Source organism: Nelusetta ayraudi, unplaced genomic scaffold (genome assembly GCF_046127955.1).
Source record: "Nelusetta ayraudi isolate G7.1 ecotype Tasmania unplaced genomic scaffold, CSIRO-AGI_Nayr_v1 ptg000202l, whole genome shotgun sequence".
NCBI lineage: Eukaryota > Metazoa > Chordata > Actinopteri > Tetraodontiformes > Monacanthidae > Nelusetta > Nelusetta ayraudi.
Genome location: NW_027466251.1, coordinates 354,609 through 370,480, shown reverse-complemented (window position 1 = coordinate 370,480; position 15,872 = coordinate 354,609). Strand labels below are relative to the sequence as shown.

At 47.4% G+C, this 15,872-nt stretch overlaps 1 protein-coding gene across 2 annotated transcripts in view; it reads right to left on the bottom strand.

Annotated features, from left to right (window-relative positions):
* The window catches only part of LOC142881550 (low density lipoprotein receptor adapter protein 1), a 32,279-nt gene that overhangs the window by 12,784 nt on the left and 3,623 nt on the right, over nt 1–15,872 (bottom strand). For both annotated transcript variants that reach the window (XM_076015892.1, XM_076015893.1), the window contains exons 2-3: nt 4,220–4,362; nt 2,814–2,926 (exon numbers count right to left, since the gene is read on the bottom strand). In XM_076015892.1, coding sequence (XP_075872007.1) covers nt 2,814–2,926; nt 4,220–4,362 — 256 coding nt within the window. The remainder of the gene's footprint in view (nt 1–2,813; nt 2,927–4,219; nt 4,363–15,872) is intronic.

The window sequence follows — 15,872 nt, the reverse complement described above, 5'->3', positions numbered from 1 at the left end:
GGGCCGGGAGGAATATCAATGGAAATATTTAAATATTTACAGCACACAAAGCCTGAAAGACGGGTTTGGCACATCAAAGCCTCGCAGTGCCGCCGCCGCCGCTGAATAAACCAGGTAGAATTTAGAGTGCAACAATAAAGCACTTCTGTCCAATTCTTCATTGGACAAATGTGCAATAATGGAAAATGAGTGTTCGGGGGGGGGGGGAGAATGTAGTTAACAGACAGTAATGAAACGAACGACACAATATTATTGGATGCCGGAGCAGGTGGAGAGTCGGTCGGATCCGTGTTCTGTGCTGATTGATATGCTGGCAGTTCTTTGAAAGGTCTTGTGGGAATATGAATCACAGCAGAGAAGAAGCTGCTCATTGGCCGATGGAAACATCACGTCCATCAGCGCCCCCTACGCAAACGCGCTCGCGCGCGGCTCGACTCGACTCCAGGAAATCAATTCAATTCACTTGAAACTAATTTTATATGCCATATGCTCGGCTCTGTTCATTGACATTTTCCCTTATGCTTTTTAAAAAAATAAAATAAAATAAAAAATCTATTCTGTATACAGATGCACAACGTAAGCATTGTTTAAGAAGCGCTGACAATTTCAAAAAGTCAAAGACAGCCAGCAGTCAGGTCAGTAAGTGTTACTTGCTCACCAGGAAGCAGCACAAATAAACTGCAGTTTTACTCGACTACATGGCATCAGAGACCGACAGTGCTGTAGTCAAGACGGCACCGACCGAGACCGAGACATTATCAAGACCAGAGAGCATCAAGATCGATACTCTCTGGTCTTGATACAAAAATCTTTATTTTTTTCTTTAACATTTTGCTGCTTAGTTCCTCAGTCTGATGAGAGGCACTGCCAGACTCCTGCCAACGCGAGGCTTAGGGTCTATACTATACTAAGCTGCTCGGCCCAGACTGGCGAGTGGTGCAGAGTCAGAGGGCGGTGGCGACTGTGTATTTGTGACACGGGCCTGCGGACGCGGCGCCAAGGTCGTTCCGGCCGTGACTGAGCCTCCCTCCTGAGGGGGGCGGGGGGGCGGCCCCCGCTCGCTCCCACCGCCAGAGCCAACACGCAATTAATTCAGCAAACATGCAACATTTCCATACGCAGCGGAACAACAAAGTCAGAGGCTGCTCGCTCCCGCATTGGGAACGCACATTAGCCCGCTCACGTCGGTTTGTTGTTTGCCCCCCCCGCCCCTCCCTTCGATCTGATTTGCATGATAAACATGCGAGTTCCATCCTCTTCTCTTACATCCTCGCTTTGTTCAACCTTCGCTTCCTTTGCGGGCCAGATGTCGGATTATTTGCAACTGGAAGAAGACACTGGGAGGGGGGATGGTGGGGGCGGGGCCTAATGAGCAGGAAATATCTATTCCAGGTCAATCCGAGCTCCGCCGGTGGCCGCGCCGTCTCCCTCCTCTATCGGCAATCTGGAGCGCTCGCCTTTCACAAGTGGCCAATTAGTCGCGGCTCTTATATCTTTCACCTCCATGCGGGGCTCCGCTCGCGCTCACGTGAGCGTTGAGACGCGGCGAAAGAAGGAAGAGGAGGAGGAGGAGGAGATAAGAAGGAGAGAGGAGGAGATCAAAGAGGAGGCTGATTCCCCTGGACGGAGGTCTGCTCCCTCTGATAAGGTGGATCAAACAGGGGGCGTTCCCATCTGGATGCGTACATACACACACACACACACACACACACACACACACACACACACAGACACACACACACACACACACACACACACACACACACACACACACACACACACACACACACACACACACACACACTACCTGCGCCACAATATGTGGCTTGTTTGCAATTCTGTTCACTTGCTTCTTCACAGCATTTCAGGTGTGGCCATATGATGTTTGTGCACTGATCGCATACTGTACACATGTAGAAGAAACTGACCAGCACAGTGCAATATCCTGCAAAGAGACACAGTACTCTGGTGCAAGCTCTGCAGATTAATAACTGCAGTAGGGAGGCGTACCGACACGCTGGCGCAGTGGTTAGCAGCGCTGCCGCCTCACAGCGAGAAGGTTGCAGGTTCAATTCCAGGCCTGGGACCATTCTGTGTGGAGTTTGCATGTTCTCCCTGTGCCTGCGTGGGCTCCCTCCAGGTTCTCCAGCTTCCTCCCACACTCCAAAAACGTGAACGTGAGGTGAACTGGAAAGTCTGAAGTGTCCGTAGGTGTGTGTGTGTGTGAGAGAGTGTGAATGGTTGTTTGTCTCTTCCTGCCTTCGCCCTATGACAGCTGGGAGAGGCTCCAGCAGACCCCCGTGACCTTGAGCTCAGGAATAAGCGGGTTTCGAAAATGGATGGATGGATGCAGAGGGCCAAAGCAGAAACATCGACTGCGGCTGTGATCGGTGCCCAGACATCCACTAAGACATGGCGTGCGCTCAAAAACACAGAGTGATGCGTGGCCTCCTCCACTTGCCAGCAGCTTCAGCGGCAAACAACTGTTCACCCATCCATCTATTTTCTGTTACACGCTGCTGTCACGGAGAAGCAGCCAAGCTTGGCACTGAAAAGCATTTTTTATTGACATGGGGATATGAACGGAGACTCCACTGATAACCCCACTTTATATTTTGCAGCGTTTTGATTGAACGCGCAACACAAAACCAGCTCAGCAGAGGGATGTGATTTTTACTCAGAGAAGGAAAAGTTCAATTGAATCCGAGTGTTTGATAAAATGTGTGAACAAAAGCAAAAGGAAAACTTTGTAGTTACATTCAGCTCAACCCCCTCTGCACTTTTCCCCTTGAACTCAGCGGCCTTTCATGTACCTGTATATGGAGACATTCTCTATGAGGTCTGTGGTCTCTGTGTCCGTGATGATGATGCCTTTCGGGGAGACGGTCAGGGTCACTTTCCGGAACTTCTTGGCACTGGCTCTGGCCTGAAAGCACAAGAGGTTGAAAAAAAAACAACTAACTAAACAGAACAAACCCTCACAACGGGACGTCCGAAAAGGCTAAATGTAAAAAAGCTTAACGTAGCTTAACCGTCAATTGTTGTAAACTGTCCCCATTGCAACAGCAAGAGGTTGCAGAGGCCCAAGAAAGTAACTGGACATACTGTGTAATACAGAATAAGCCTGAAGAAAATGTCCCTGAAAACACTGGACAGTGATAAAAGGTGACAGAATGAGGGGAGGAAGGCTGCAGCGTGCTGCCCAGAACCGGAGCTGGAGGTCGGACCGGCGGCACCGGACTCCCCGCCCCCTGCTGCTGCCGGTGCTGCTGGTGCTGCTCCGTCTCCATCTGGAGTGGAGGAAACGCAGACGCAGCGCTGAGCTGGCGCTCTGTCGACGGTGACAATGACCTCCGTCGCACGCAATTAGGTGGCTCGCCACAGCCTCAGAGCACATCAGGTGTGGGATCAGGTGGAGGGAGAGAGGAAAAAGGAGGCGGAAACATTTGATGTCACATTAAAAAAAAAAAGAAAAGAAAAGAAAAAAGGCCTGATGACTCAGCAGTTTTCTTTTTTTTTTTTTTTTTAATTAGCAGGAGGTCAAATGAAGTTTAACCCGAAGAAGAAAAGCAACAGTCTCGTCGCCTTGGAGTCGGACACTGCGTCCCGTCAAACCCGGACTGGCGCAAATGGAAAATGTCGCAAATGTATTCATTCATCCCGTCCGGGTTGATTGGTCGCCATGGCAACAGACAAAAGACCAGAGAGTTGTTTTTTTCTTTTGTGTTCGCCTCCCGGTTGAAAATCAATTGAATCTTAATCACTTCTTCGGGTTCGGCCGAGGCGCCATTGAGTTTCTACTGCGTGGATGCAGAGGAAGGTGCTGTGTCTCAGCCGCTGTTATTGGGGTCAAAAAAGGGTCTGCAAGCCTGTAAATACAGAATAATTACAGAAAGGAAGCAACACCAAGAGGCTATTCAGGTCCATGCAGACCAATGTGAGGTAATTGGGATTTATTTTGACGGCGCTGATGGTGAATGGAGCGGCGGTCTGAATGCAGACAGGACTGTGAGCATAGTGGGAAATCCCCTGTAGGATGGAGAAGGCGTCTGACAGGGAGGGATGGGCAGTCTGGAACGAGGGCAGTTGGTAGAATATTTACCATTCTGTCCTAAATAAATCAATAACCAGCTAAATAATTGAGCTTTTTACTAGAACCCTGCACAGTAATATGACAATGTGATACAAAATGAGCTTGACATATCTATTTGAAACTCACCATGGCGACGATCCTGCGGATGGCGGCCGAGGCCATGTCCTCTCCCTTGGGCTGGCCCACCAGCGTCATGCCCAGGTACTTGACGTTGAACACCATCCCCTCCAGCAGAGTCTCCTTGGTGTCGGTCCAGTTCTCCGGCAGCTCTACAACAGAGGTGAACGAATGAACGTGAGGGGCGGAAGCCGCTTCAGAAATAGAGGGTCTGAAAAAAACCTTCCATTAAATAATAATAATAATAATAATAATACTAATAACGATGGATTGGATTCAAATAGCGCTTTTCTAGGCACTCAAAGAACTTCACGTTGAACCCATGATTCATTCACACTGGTGGTGGTGGAGCTCCATGTGTAGCCACAGCTGTCCTGGGCCAGACTGATGGAAGCCTGGCAGCCAATCTGCTACAAACGGCCCCTCCGACCACCAACCAACATTCACTCACATTCAAGTGTCTTGCCCAAGGACGCAACAGACAGACTGGGATGGAGCTGGATTTGAACTGCCAACCTTTCAGTCATTGGACAACCAGCTCTACCTCGGATACAGTCGCCCACATTTATATTTTTGGTTAAAAAAAATAAGCTGTGTAGTAGAGATATTTATTTGGGGATTGACATTGTAAAAATATGGTCCAAAAATGAAAAAAAAACAAACATGAATTCAAAGTGCCCCCCCTGCTTGGTTAGCTGGAGCAGACTGTCTGCAAAATGAATAAATAAATAAATAAATTCAGCACAGACAGTGAGACGCCGCAGCCGAGCAGACGCTGCCAGAGACGTGCAGTCAGACTTCTGCACTCATTATGCGCGATACAGTATAACCATCACTGGGAATTTTTAATGCGTGGGGAAATTATAAGAGCCGACATAAAGACCGACTTGACTTTGAGGATTGAAAAACATGTCAAAATAACCGCATTAATGCAACCAAACACTATCAACATGGCGCCTGGAGCCTCGCTGGTTTTAACTTAGTGGTCCAGCAGCAGCAGCAGCAGCAGCAGCAGCAGCAGCAGGACTCAACCAGAAAAGGCTGCAACGTCCTGCTGTTGCTGTGATTTCCAACAGGTAGCGCCGAGCCTCCCTCCTCCCGGGGGAGGGAAGTGCCGTTGGCAGCGTCGTCGGGACTGCGCGCACGCAGAGAGCCTGAAATATCTCTAAACGCCACCTGGAGGCCCCGCGGCGGCCGAGAGGAGCCGGGCAAGAGTGACGAAACGGGCCCAAAGCTGAGCCAAAGAGAAGCCGGAACACCTCTGATCCGCTCAGCGACACCATCCCGACTCCAGAACCAAGACCAGAGAGGAACAAGAGTCGCACCGTGAGCGGGGGAAAGCATGTCGGGATTGACACACACACACACACACACACACACACACACACACACACACACACACACACACACACACACACACACACACACACACACACACAGGGCCGTGCTGGCACAGGGATTCTCCTCATGGGCTGAGCCATCTGTCACTGGCAGGCCCCATGCAGATGCACAGCACACCATCCTCCTAACAATGCTTCCGACGAGTCTGAATTATTAACTCATCCCCAACTCAGATTACGGAAGCAGCTTCAAAAAAAAAAAAAAGGCTTCCTCTGATGATAAATATGAGCGCTCAGGACGGACGGACGGACAGATGGACAGCCGACCTGTAGCTAACAAAGGGAAGGATTCATTTAGCCCCCCCCCCAGCCCCAAAAAAACGCAGCAGTTTCTGAAGTGCTTTTGCATCGATCCGCCCGGAATGAAACGAGTCCTTTTTCATTCCCGGCTGACAGCAGGGGGTCAGAGGTCAGGGGCAGCCAAAGAACAGAGCACTCTGAAATCTGACAGAACAAAAAAAAAGAAAAGGTAATTCATTTACATTCTAATGGGTTAGATGTCAATCTGATCCACCCTTAACGTTCAGGACATGAATTTGATGAAATCAAGGCTCTTGGGGGGGGGCAAAAAGAGAAGCGGTTACTGATGTTTCAGAGAGTGGCCGCCCTTGTTGGGAGTCGGGAAGGTCGCGGGTTTGAATGACGGCTCTTTTTCTGCCTGGAGTTCCAATGTCATCTGAAGCGTTTGAACCCAACCCACTCCACTTTAGTGTGGGTCCCGAGACTCGGACACAGACAAACAGATTTATCGCTCTCTCCAACCTCACAGCACAACGAAGCCGAGGCGCTGCGGTCCGGATTGTGACTGCGTGCGTGAATAATTGAAGCCATTCACGTCCGTGCTGCTGGGTTTCCAATATATTACCACCCCCACCACCACCACCACCACCACCACCACACCCCTCAGAAGACGAGCTCTTCAATTTTTAATAAATCCAGCGTGAGTCTCCACAGGGCGGGGACGATAAGAGTGACAGCGAGAGGCGCGGGAGGCTAATTGGATAAGGAGAATTTAGAGGGAGATTAAAATGTGAGCTTTTATATGAAAAAATCCCCCCCCTTCTTTCACGCTACACTCATAATGTGCTTTAGTTGTGTGTGTTTGTGTCTCAGTGTGCAGCAAGGTGATCTAATTTAAAAAAAAAAAGCCACAAATAAGATTAGGGAGCAGGAGGCCGCGAGGAGACGTTCACATCTTTATTAAACTGCTGCTGCTGCTGCTGCTGCTGCTGCTGCTGCTGCCGCTGCTGCCCACCTGGCACACGGGCCGATTCCGTTGTGTACGCACAAAAGAATCACAGCTGGGACAAAAAAAAGAAAAGAAAAGAGAAGAAAATCAATGCATGATTGCAGCAACAGCGCAGGGCAGTGACATTTTGCTGGCCGCTACTGTTGATGGGCTCCAGTCTGGTGACACGTGTAGCGCTTCACGGAAGCTAATTCGACCGCTGTCGTATAATGGGGCAGCGTCGGCTACACGCTGCTAGCACCAGCTGTCTTCTTTCAGCCGAGCGCCTCTGTGATTTAATTTGCACAGAGGAGAAGGGAAAGCACGACCCGGGTGGATTGCGGCGGCTCGGCAACCTCGGCTGATGCTTAATTAACAACACAAACAGAGGCGGGCACGGGTACACACCCGGGTGAGATCTGGCACCTCAGGGGGAGTTAACTCAGCAGCACAGCAGCTGGATCACTTGAGATTTCAGTCATGATGTCGCGCTCATCCATCTTGGCACATTTGAGTAAAAGAAAAAAAAAAAAAAAAAAAAGTGTTTTCAGTTGCGGTCGATTCCAAAAGAAATCAGCTTTTTGTTCAGGTTGAAAACCAGGAGGCAACAGCTGCTAGTTGGCCTTAAAAGCCTCGCAGGACGATGAAGACGACAGGGAGCAAATCTAAGCCTGCCGCTAAAAACATTAGCATGACTAGCTGCGTTTCCATGACCCCTAGAATTGAGCAAAACCTAAATATCGCAATAAAAAAAAACATGGTCATGGAAACACCTCAACTTTGAAAAACCTCTCAAATATGCCTAAAAGGTTTTGACGCTCTCATGAGGTGGTTTTCAGACGTATCCATATCGAGGTATCGCAAAAGTGTCATGGAAACACTTTTTACATTTGATTTATTTCAATGTTTTTTCATATGAAATTCGATTTTGCAGTTGCAAGTTATTTATTGTAGAGTATTAAGCTTTGCTAGTTCCATGCTAAGTGTTGATGCAAAAACTTCTTTTGATTCCGTATGAAAAGATTGACTGTTCAATCTGGAGGACGATTTTTTTTTTCAATAAATATCAACGTTGGACCGCGACTTTGTCCAAGTTTTACATTTTGGCTCCACAGTGTGTTTGAGTTTGACAGCCCTGCTCTGAGGGCTTTTTTCCCCAGATGGATATATAACATAAACATGCTAAACATCCGACCATGCAAACCATCCAGTGAGCCGTTCCAGTTTGCAGTAGTAGAACCGAGCACTTCAGCAGCTTTCCTCACAAGACAAGCAAGCGCCAGCGGTTTTAAATATGGACATTTCCTACCCAAGGACCATCCAGCGTGTCGATATGTGTGCGAGGAAACGCTCAGCCGGTCTTTTTTAGATCCGTCACCCGCCCCCATCCTCTGCGCCGTACACTGTTTTACTCATCAGATGGAACTTTGAATCTAGGACACCACCTTGACAGGGAAAATAGGCCGCACATTGGGGGGAGGTGGTGGGGGGGGTGCCGCGTGGTGGGTGTGTGAGAGAGTGTGTGTGTGTGTGTGTGTGTGTGTGTGTGTGTGTGTGGGATGAGGAGAAGGGTTGTAACTGGTTTCCTTACTCTGCCTGGAGGGGAGAACCAAATAAAGCTCACCTTTCAACTGAACGCTCCTCCAACCATTATTTTTTTTAGTTTTTTTCCAATTCATTGCTTTTACTCACCTCTCGCATTCAGCGCATCCTCACCTCCTGCGGCTCAGATTGCCACTCAAAAAAAAAAGAAAGAAAAAAAAAAAAATCAAAGTGAAGCCCTCCACCTTCTTCATCTCCTCCTCCCCTTCCCGCTCCAATATTTCTTGAGCGACTATAGCTCGTTAGCGGAGCCAGGAGGTGGAACCTGTAAATGATGCTACCCGGCACCTTGGCAAGGCATCAGAGAGGCGAACAAACTACATAAACGCTCAGACACTGGTGGGATTGGCTGGGATGAGGAACGTGTTTTCAACATTCGCTGCGTTTGTCTGAGTGACGTACGCTTGCCTCGAGTCGACACGTTTCTTTAGCTCAAGCTTCTAGAGTGATGGGGAGCTTCAATGGAAGCATCGATAAGCCGACAAAGAAATCCACAAGCAAGTCTTCCTTTAGGGTGCGAGTAACAACTGAACTACATGGCTTACACTTGCCAAAGCACTTTGTGCACATTACAAAACGCCATTCTTTTTCAGGTCTGAGAGGGTTCTCCTCTTTTAAATGAAGTCCAATTTACAATTTTTGCTGACAAAAATGCTCCAAAGGCAGACAAAACAATACTGCCGACAGAATATGAAACTATTCCATTTGGATCATTCACATTGCACTGAGGCACAAAAGAGCCATCAAGCGTTTGTGCTTGAAAATAATAATAATAAAGCGCTTATTTGATTTTTAATCATTCTTTTTTTTTTTTTTTTTTTGTTACCGACGGGAGAATTTTCTCCGGAATGAAATAATTCAAGTTCATGAATGAGCTGCTCGCCCCTGAGGACCTCATGAATCAGTGCCGGTGTGGATGTCGAGACGTAATCCCCTTTACAGCGCAACCGCTCGCTAATTGCTCGCACTTGAAATGCCATATCAGCTGTTTATCATAATGATGGTGACAGTTATGGAGTTTATGCACGGCTGAGCGGGGAGAGCGAAGGAGGTGGAGGAGGAGGAGGAGGAGGAGGATGGGGGGGGCGGCGGGGTGGTAGCTGTTAAGCGCCGCAGCGATAAACAAAGGAAGCGGATGAAGTCGCTTTAACGCTCGAGGCACAAAGAGACTTTAACACGTGTCGCTTTATTATCTGACAACGGCAGCCGAGATAAGACAACAGGCGGAGAACACGACCCAGCTTGAACACGTGTAGCAAGTTATATCAATTATGAAATAAATCACTATAGTGACCGACACGTCCGTAGTCGGTCATTTAGTTAGCAATCTCCGAGGATTAGCAAACGCGTTTAAAAGCAATGTGAAAACACCGTCTTTGTTTATTAAAGATATTTTTGCAAATCTTGGCTCTCTAGCTGCGTTTCCAAGGCAGTTTTCCGCAAAATAAAAGTGACATTTCGACAAAGTGCCATTGCGATTTGCAGGCGTTTCCATTGAATGGTGTGAAGCGCATAAACCGGAATTCTCAGAAAATCTCGTCCCGCGAGATCAATCATTAAATTAAACAACGACGTAAAGCAGGTGACAGATGACTTTGGGGAGTGCCTTTATTATGTTTAATAAGACAAAAGATTAAAAAAAAAAAAACATTGACACTCTGGGTAGCTCCGGGTGCGAAAGCTACACTGTGCGACGAGGCACTTAATAAAAACAGATAACGGACAACAAACAGCCGGCATTCCATTAAACGCCCCCTGTAATATCTCGCCTGCTAATTGCCTTTGCCAGCAGTTATTATGCAGACGAGAAAGTCGTTCCCTCCCATCAGGAGCCGTCCTCTGAGGGCTCAACCATAACCGAGAAGGAATAAAAAAAAAAAAGAAAAAAGAAAAACATTCCCACGTTCAGCTCATCATCATTTCTCCTGCTGCTTTGTCCTCAAACATGTCAGCAGCGCGAGGTGGAATCGCTTCATTTTGCAGTCGGGCATTCTAACCAGCCACAAAATGAAAGAAAAAAAAAAAAAAAAAGTCAACACTCGGCGTCTGAGTCTTGTTCCTGAACGACATCCTGTTCTCTCTTTTTTCATAGCAGCCATCCCACGCCGAGAACTGCTTTAATATTTGCTCAGCAGACGGTGACAGCCGGCCAGCAGGAGAGCCCAGCCAGATAAAAACACTGCACTCCAATCTTCTGTGTTCACGGTGTTCAGAGTTTGGTTTTTTTTTTCCTTCCTAAAAAGCCTGAAGCAAAAGTTGCAGTCTGACCTTTTCACCAAAAAAAATAGTGTTAATATAATACTGAAATCAAATGTAACCACTGCTTCTTTTTGCTGCAATAACAGGATAGGACATCGTCTGTATAAATGCCGAGCTGCTTCACTGTCAGACTGCGTTCAACTTGTGGCCAGAAATTCCCCTTAACGTTTTATTACTAACGGTTCAGGCTTCCAATAAGCCTTTTCTATGGTCACTTTTCCACCGGAGCAAAAAAACTGCTCTAAATCCACCTTGGATGGTGACATGACAGAGCTCACAGGTTGGAAAACAGGAGCCTTAATGACACTGCGAAGCGAACTGTGAAGTTCAACTTCGACCGTATATTCAAAAATGAGCAACTTCGTTTGATTTCGGGACCGACAGTCTGAGTGATGGTGCTGCTGCTGTTTGACTGCAACTTGATCCCTGGACCTCTAGAAGACCGATACTTCCGACTGCTTAACTGTTTACGATCCGCTTGGTCCGACGGGAATACTGCTGGCTGCGCGGCTGAGAAAATTCTATTAGCGCTCCACCAAACCAACCCCACTGACCCCCCCCCCCCCCACGGCTGTTTATTCCAAAAGCAGAATCGCAAGGACGACGCCGTCATTGTTGTTGTCGCCATTAGCAATTCAAACAGGACTCTGTTTCTCTAAGAGTGACTCCCTCAACAGAATAATATTCATAAATAATAAGTTTATATTTATGATTTTGCTGTGTGTGTGTGTGTGTGTGTGTGTTTTATTCAAAGCACAAGAGGGGAAAAAAGGGAAGAAATGTCAGGTTTGAAACCCTCATCTTGAGGCAAACTAGGGAGTTAAAAACATGAGCTCCACTCCAGCGATCATTGGCTGTGGCCTCCGCTTAAAAAGCGAAGCGAGACCTGATCCACCTTGATCCTGTTTAAGGAAACGCACCACATCAACCTTTTCACAGATGAGGGCATCCCGGAGGAATCCCCCCCAACCCCCTGCGCCGCCGCCCGGCACCGCTAACGTGGCGGAACACCTGAGAGCCACCCAGCTGAGTGACGGCAGTGCCGCCGTTTGGCACAGCTGATAGCGCCGCTTCCCACCAGAGAACCGAAATTTTTCAGTTTTCCGTACTCAGTCAGAGTGTGATGTACGTTTACTTCCACCGGGGGAGCAGGAGTTTTTTTTTTTTTTTTAATAGCATCCATCAAGCCTGACAGGACACCTGCAAAGGAAAAAAAAAACTGTGCAACTCTGCAAATAGCAGCACACTGTCACCCCAAATAGTTTGTCGTTATATTTAGATCCAAAGACAATGAGCGTCAGCGTTTTCACCACCTCGGTTCCAATTCTTACAGGACTTGAGCAGCTGGAGAGTCAGAGAGGCTCCGTTTGGAAAAGTGAGGTTTGCTCAATGTAGCTCCCACGTTTCCCCGCTATACTACTTCTAATCTAATTTAGACAAGAAAGCGTAAAATCAATTTTTGTGAATAATTAGGAACACGGCAACTTCACGCTTCAGAAACTTTACACGAATTCATCAATGCAGCGTAAAAAGCCCAAAGGAGAACCCTCCTTTTTTTTCCAGCCACAATTATGACTGTTTTAATTACATCTGGCTGATATGAAGAAAGTGGAACTGCTAATTTCAGATGGTTTGAACGTGAACGGCTCTTTCCAATTATTCCCGCATGGGGGGGAGGTGATGGGAGGGGCTTATCTCACATGGTTAAACTTCACACTGGCTGCCTTACAAGATTTTTCAATTTATCAAAGTTTTCACTCGAAGTTTATTTTTAGGTGTTGGGCTGCGTTCAGACGGGGACACCACGTGTCCGGAATAGAGAGGTGGCTCCGAGTCTTTTACTTATTTACTTTTATGAAAAAACGTGGAGGAAACCAGGTTTTCAAGCCGGAGGGGTGGAGGAAGAGGAAGGAAGTGGGGGGGGTGTCAGCTGCTCACGTGCACACGCTTACGTGCACGCACCCAGGCACCCGCAGTATTTACCGGCTCGACCAGCACGCAGACCTGCTGTGTCTCCGTGCACGAGATGCTGCGGCAGCAGGAGGAGCCGGCTCTCCACACAGGTTCTCTCTTTCATGCCGGTTGCATAATTCACTTCACTGGGGGGCCAGGAAGCCTTGCCTGCGCTAAAAATACACCGCAGGGTCTGAACACAACAGAATAAATAACCACATTAAAGTGTTTTTGGCGAGGTGCGTACACTTGCTGCCGACCCCACCGGATCTCTAACGTGTGGGTTGCCAGGTCTGTGGTCTGCGCTGCACTTTGGCTCTGATTAATAACCTCAGGCTCGCTTCTTCACTGGCTTCCAGTGACAAATTCGCCTCTTACATCAACACGCGTGACCAAAGAAGGGGCACTCGCGGCACAAACTGTGACGCCACTGCGATGACCTCAGTCCCGAGGGGTCTCGCAAAGGACAATCGATAGAGAATATGACATGAGGAAGATTTAACAACAACAACAACCGGTGAGAAAAAAAAAAATCAATGTTTGCAAAGTGCGATGGCGTAGTAATAAACTGACCTTGCGTGTAGTGCAAGGAAGTGAGGGAGTCTTTTTTTTTTTTTTTTTAACCATTTTTATTGCACAATGTCGTAAACAGAGGGTGAAATACGCTGTTGTCTTCAGATCTAGAGATGATTCATCATTGCAAACAGCATCACTGGTGTAAAAACTAAAGATTTTATGGGACCTTCAAGTATCATTGTGCTTCTCTGAGACCTTCTGGTTGCCTCGGAAGCAACAACTGGGTGTTTTTCTCCAATCAAAGGGCTAAACGGACTGTTTTCAATCGATTGATTCAGCTCTGTTGGAGCCGCAGCAAGAAAAATAAGCATCTTAAAATTGGTAAAAATATTTGGCCTTTAAGGTTTTTCCACAAAAACAACACAAACGTCATCCTCACGGTGGCCTCAGGAAATAGTCTGTTGTCTCACCCGAGTCTCCCGACTCCAGCCAATCTGGGGGGACTTGGCTGACAGCATTGTTATTTTTACCCTCCCAACGTCAGAGAGACAGAAGACAAAATAATGAGCGGGACTGTCGCTAAACATTTGCATAAAGTTGGTGGAAACAGAGCCAAACAAACTCAGCGGAGCTGTCGCTGTGGTAGCTGAGCGGCTGACGATAATCCAACTAATCAGTCAGTCGTCTGGGCGAGGACGGGCTTAGTCATGCACTTTTCCGCTGGCCAAAGTATAACAAAAAAACAACAACAACGGAGCTGCGCACTTGAAGCACGTCCTCCAGTGAGCCGATCGGAGTAGCAGGACGTATAGAGGACTTTAGACATTTAGTAAGGCGTCTTAACTAAAACCCTTCGGGTGAGACGCTGCAGTTTAGCTGATGAGTGATGAATCCGCTACCTCCCCGCAAATGTTTTCCCATGAAAAGCCACGAGCAACACTTGTGATGTGTCCACGGTGTGAGACTGCCGAGTCTGATGAACGTGTGAGCTTGAATTATGCAGAGTGTATGTGGGAAATCTAATCATTGAGTCATCCCAGTGGGTGCGAAATGATCGCCCTTAGTTTTTTTTTTTTCCCTTCGCTCTCCTTATGCAAGTGAGAATGTTGCTGCATTGCAGAAACAGCAAAATAAAAAGTTGAGCGCTTTACTGTCAAACCTGGTATTGACACTTTCAACCTGTCCTCAATACATCAACTGCAGCCAGACTATAGTCAGTCGTCTAGTTACCCGAGCTATACCAAGTTGTTTTAAGCAAGTTCAAGTGACGTCTTCCACTACAAGTCTGCATTGGAAACGTGTGCACCAGTGTGTGAAATGAAGAAATAAAGGTCATAGTTCACAGTTCAAGCCCTGCTGTCAAACAGAAACTCCACCACCGGAACTCTTAAACTCTTTACTCCAGGTTGTCCTTGGTACAAAAGTCGCGCATACACTCAACGCACTGCCGCAGTAAAAGGTCGCATGCAAATCCAACCTTTCCTGCAGCCTTCAGGTTAAATAAATCCAGGTTCTGCTGGTGAGAGGAGACGGAACGCTCGTCAACTTCATCGTCGCTTTTAACTTAAAAGATGTGTTAAAGAAAACAGTGGAAATAATCAATGGATCCAGCAAAAAGTCATTGCATTTAAAATCTACTCCGTTGCAATGGTGTATGACAAAATTGCAACTCTATGAGCCTGGCTCGTGACTGGAAGATCGCTACAACACGGTAACATCCAGAACCATAAATGAGCCTCGCTGTCGACAGCATCAGATCACAACATCTCCACGAGATTTGTCAAGACTGACAACAATGTTCCATGACAACACAATCAATCCCATATTATCGCCTCCTTATCTTATCTCAAGTTCCAGTAAAAAACAACAACAACAACAACAACAACAACAGTGCACATCCACCCCTTCCTCCCAGTGCGCTGCTTCCATTCACGGGATCATTATCTGTGCCCTCCTATTGCTTCCTGGGGCTCTTGGGGGGTGGGGGGGGGGGGCAGTAGCTCCAACATGCCACTGAGAGATAATTGCTCCTCCAGGGTCAGCGCTAACTGACACCGCTGCTCCCTGCGTGTCATTCAGTGGAGCCGAGGTGGGTTTTTTATTTTTACTGAGCACTTGGAGCTGCGTGTCAACAAACCAGGCAGAAGATTTTTTTTTTTCTTACATTAGCTGCGTTTCCACTATGCCTTCAATTGCGGCAAACGTAAATATCGCAGTAAAAAAAAACTGGTCATGGAAACACCTAAACTTTGAAAAACCTCTCAAATAACACAATTGTGCTTTGTCGAAATTTTTGAACTATCGCTTTTATTTTGAAAAAAACTGTCACGGAAACACAGCTAATGATTCAGTTTGAATAAAGGAAGAGGAAAGAGTGCATCACTATACAATAAGATGGGAATATAAAGAGTCAGATGAAGGTCTTTCACCCTGTAAGACCGCTGCATGGTCGAGAATTCATGGGCTAAATAAAATCTTGCACATCCATCTTGCCAGGCTCACGCCCAGAGCAATGTCAGGAGGTCCCAGTATTTCAAAACCAATCAGCATACGTTTTGGCTGCAATTAAAGGGGGAAGCAGCTCCTGAGGGCCGACGTTTGAAGCACCAATTGCAGAAAGCAACAGGGACCATGAGGCAGTTTCATCAGATCTGGTTTAGTGTTTGGACTCCACGCTGGACGCCTCAAGGCAACATCGCTTTAA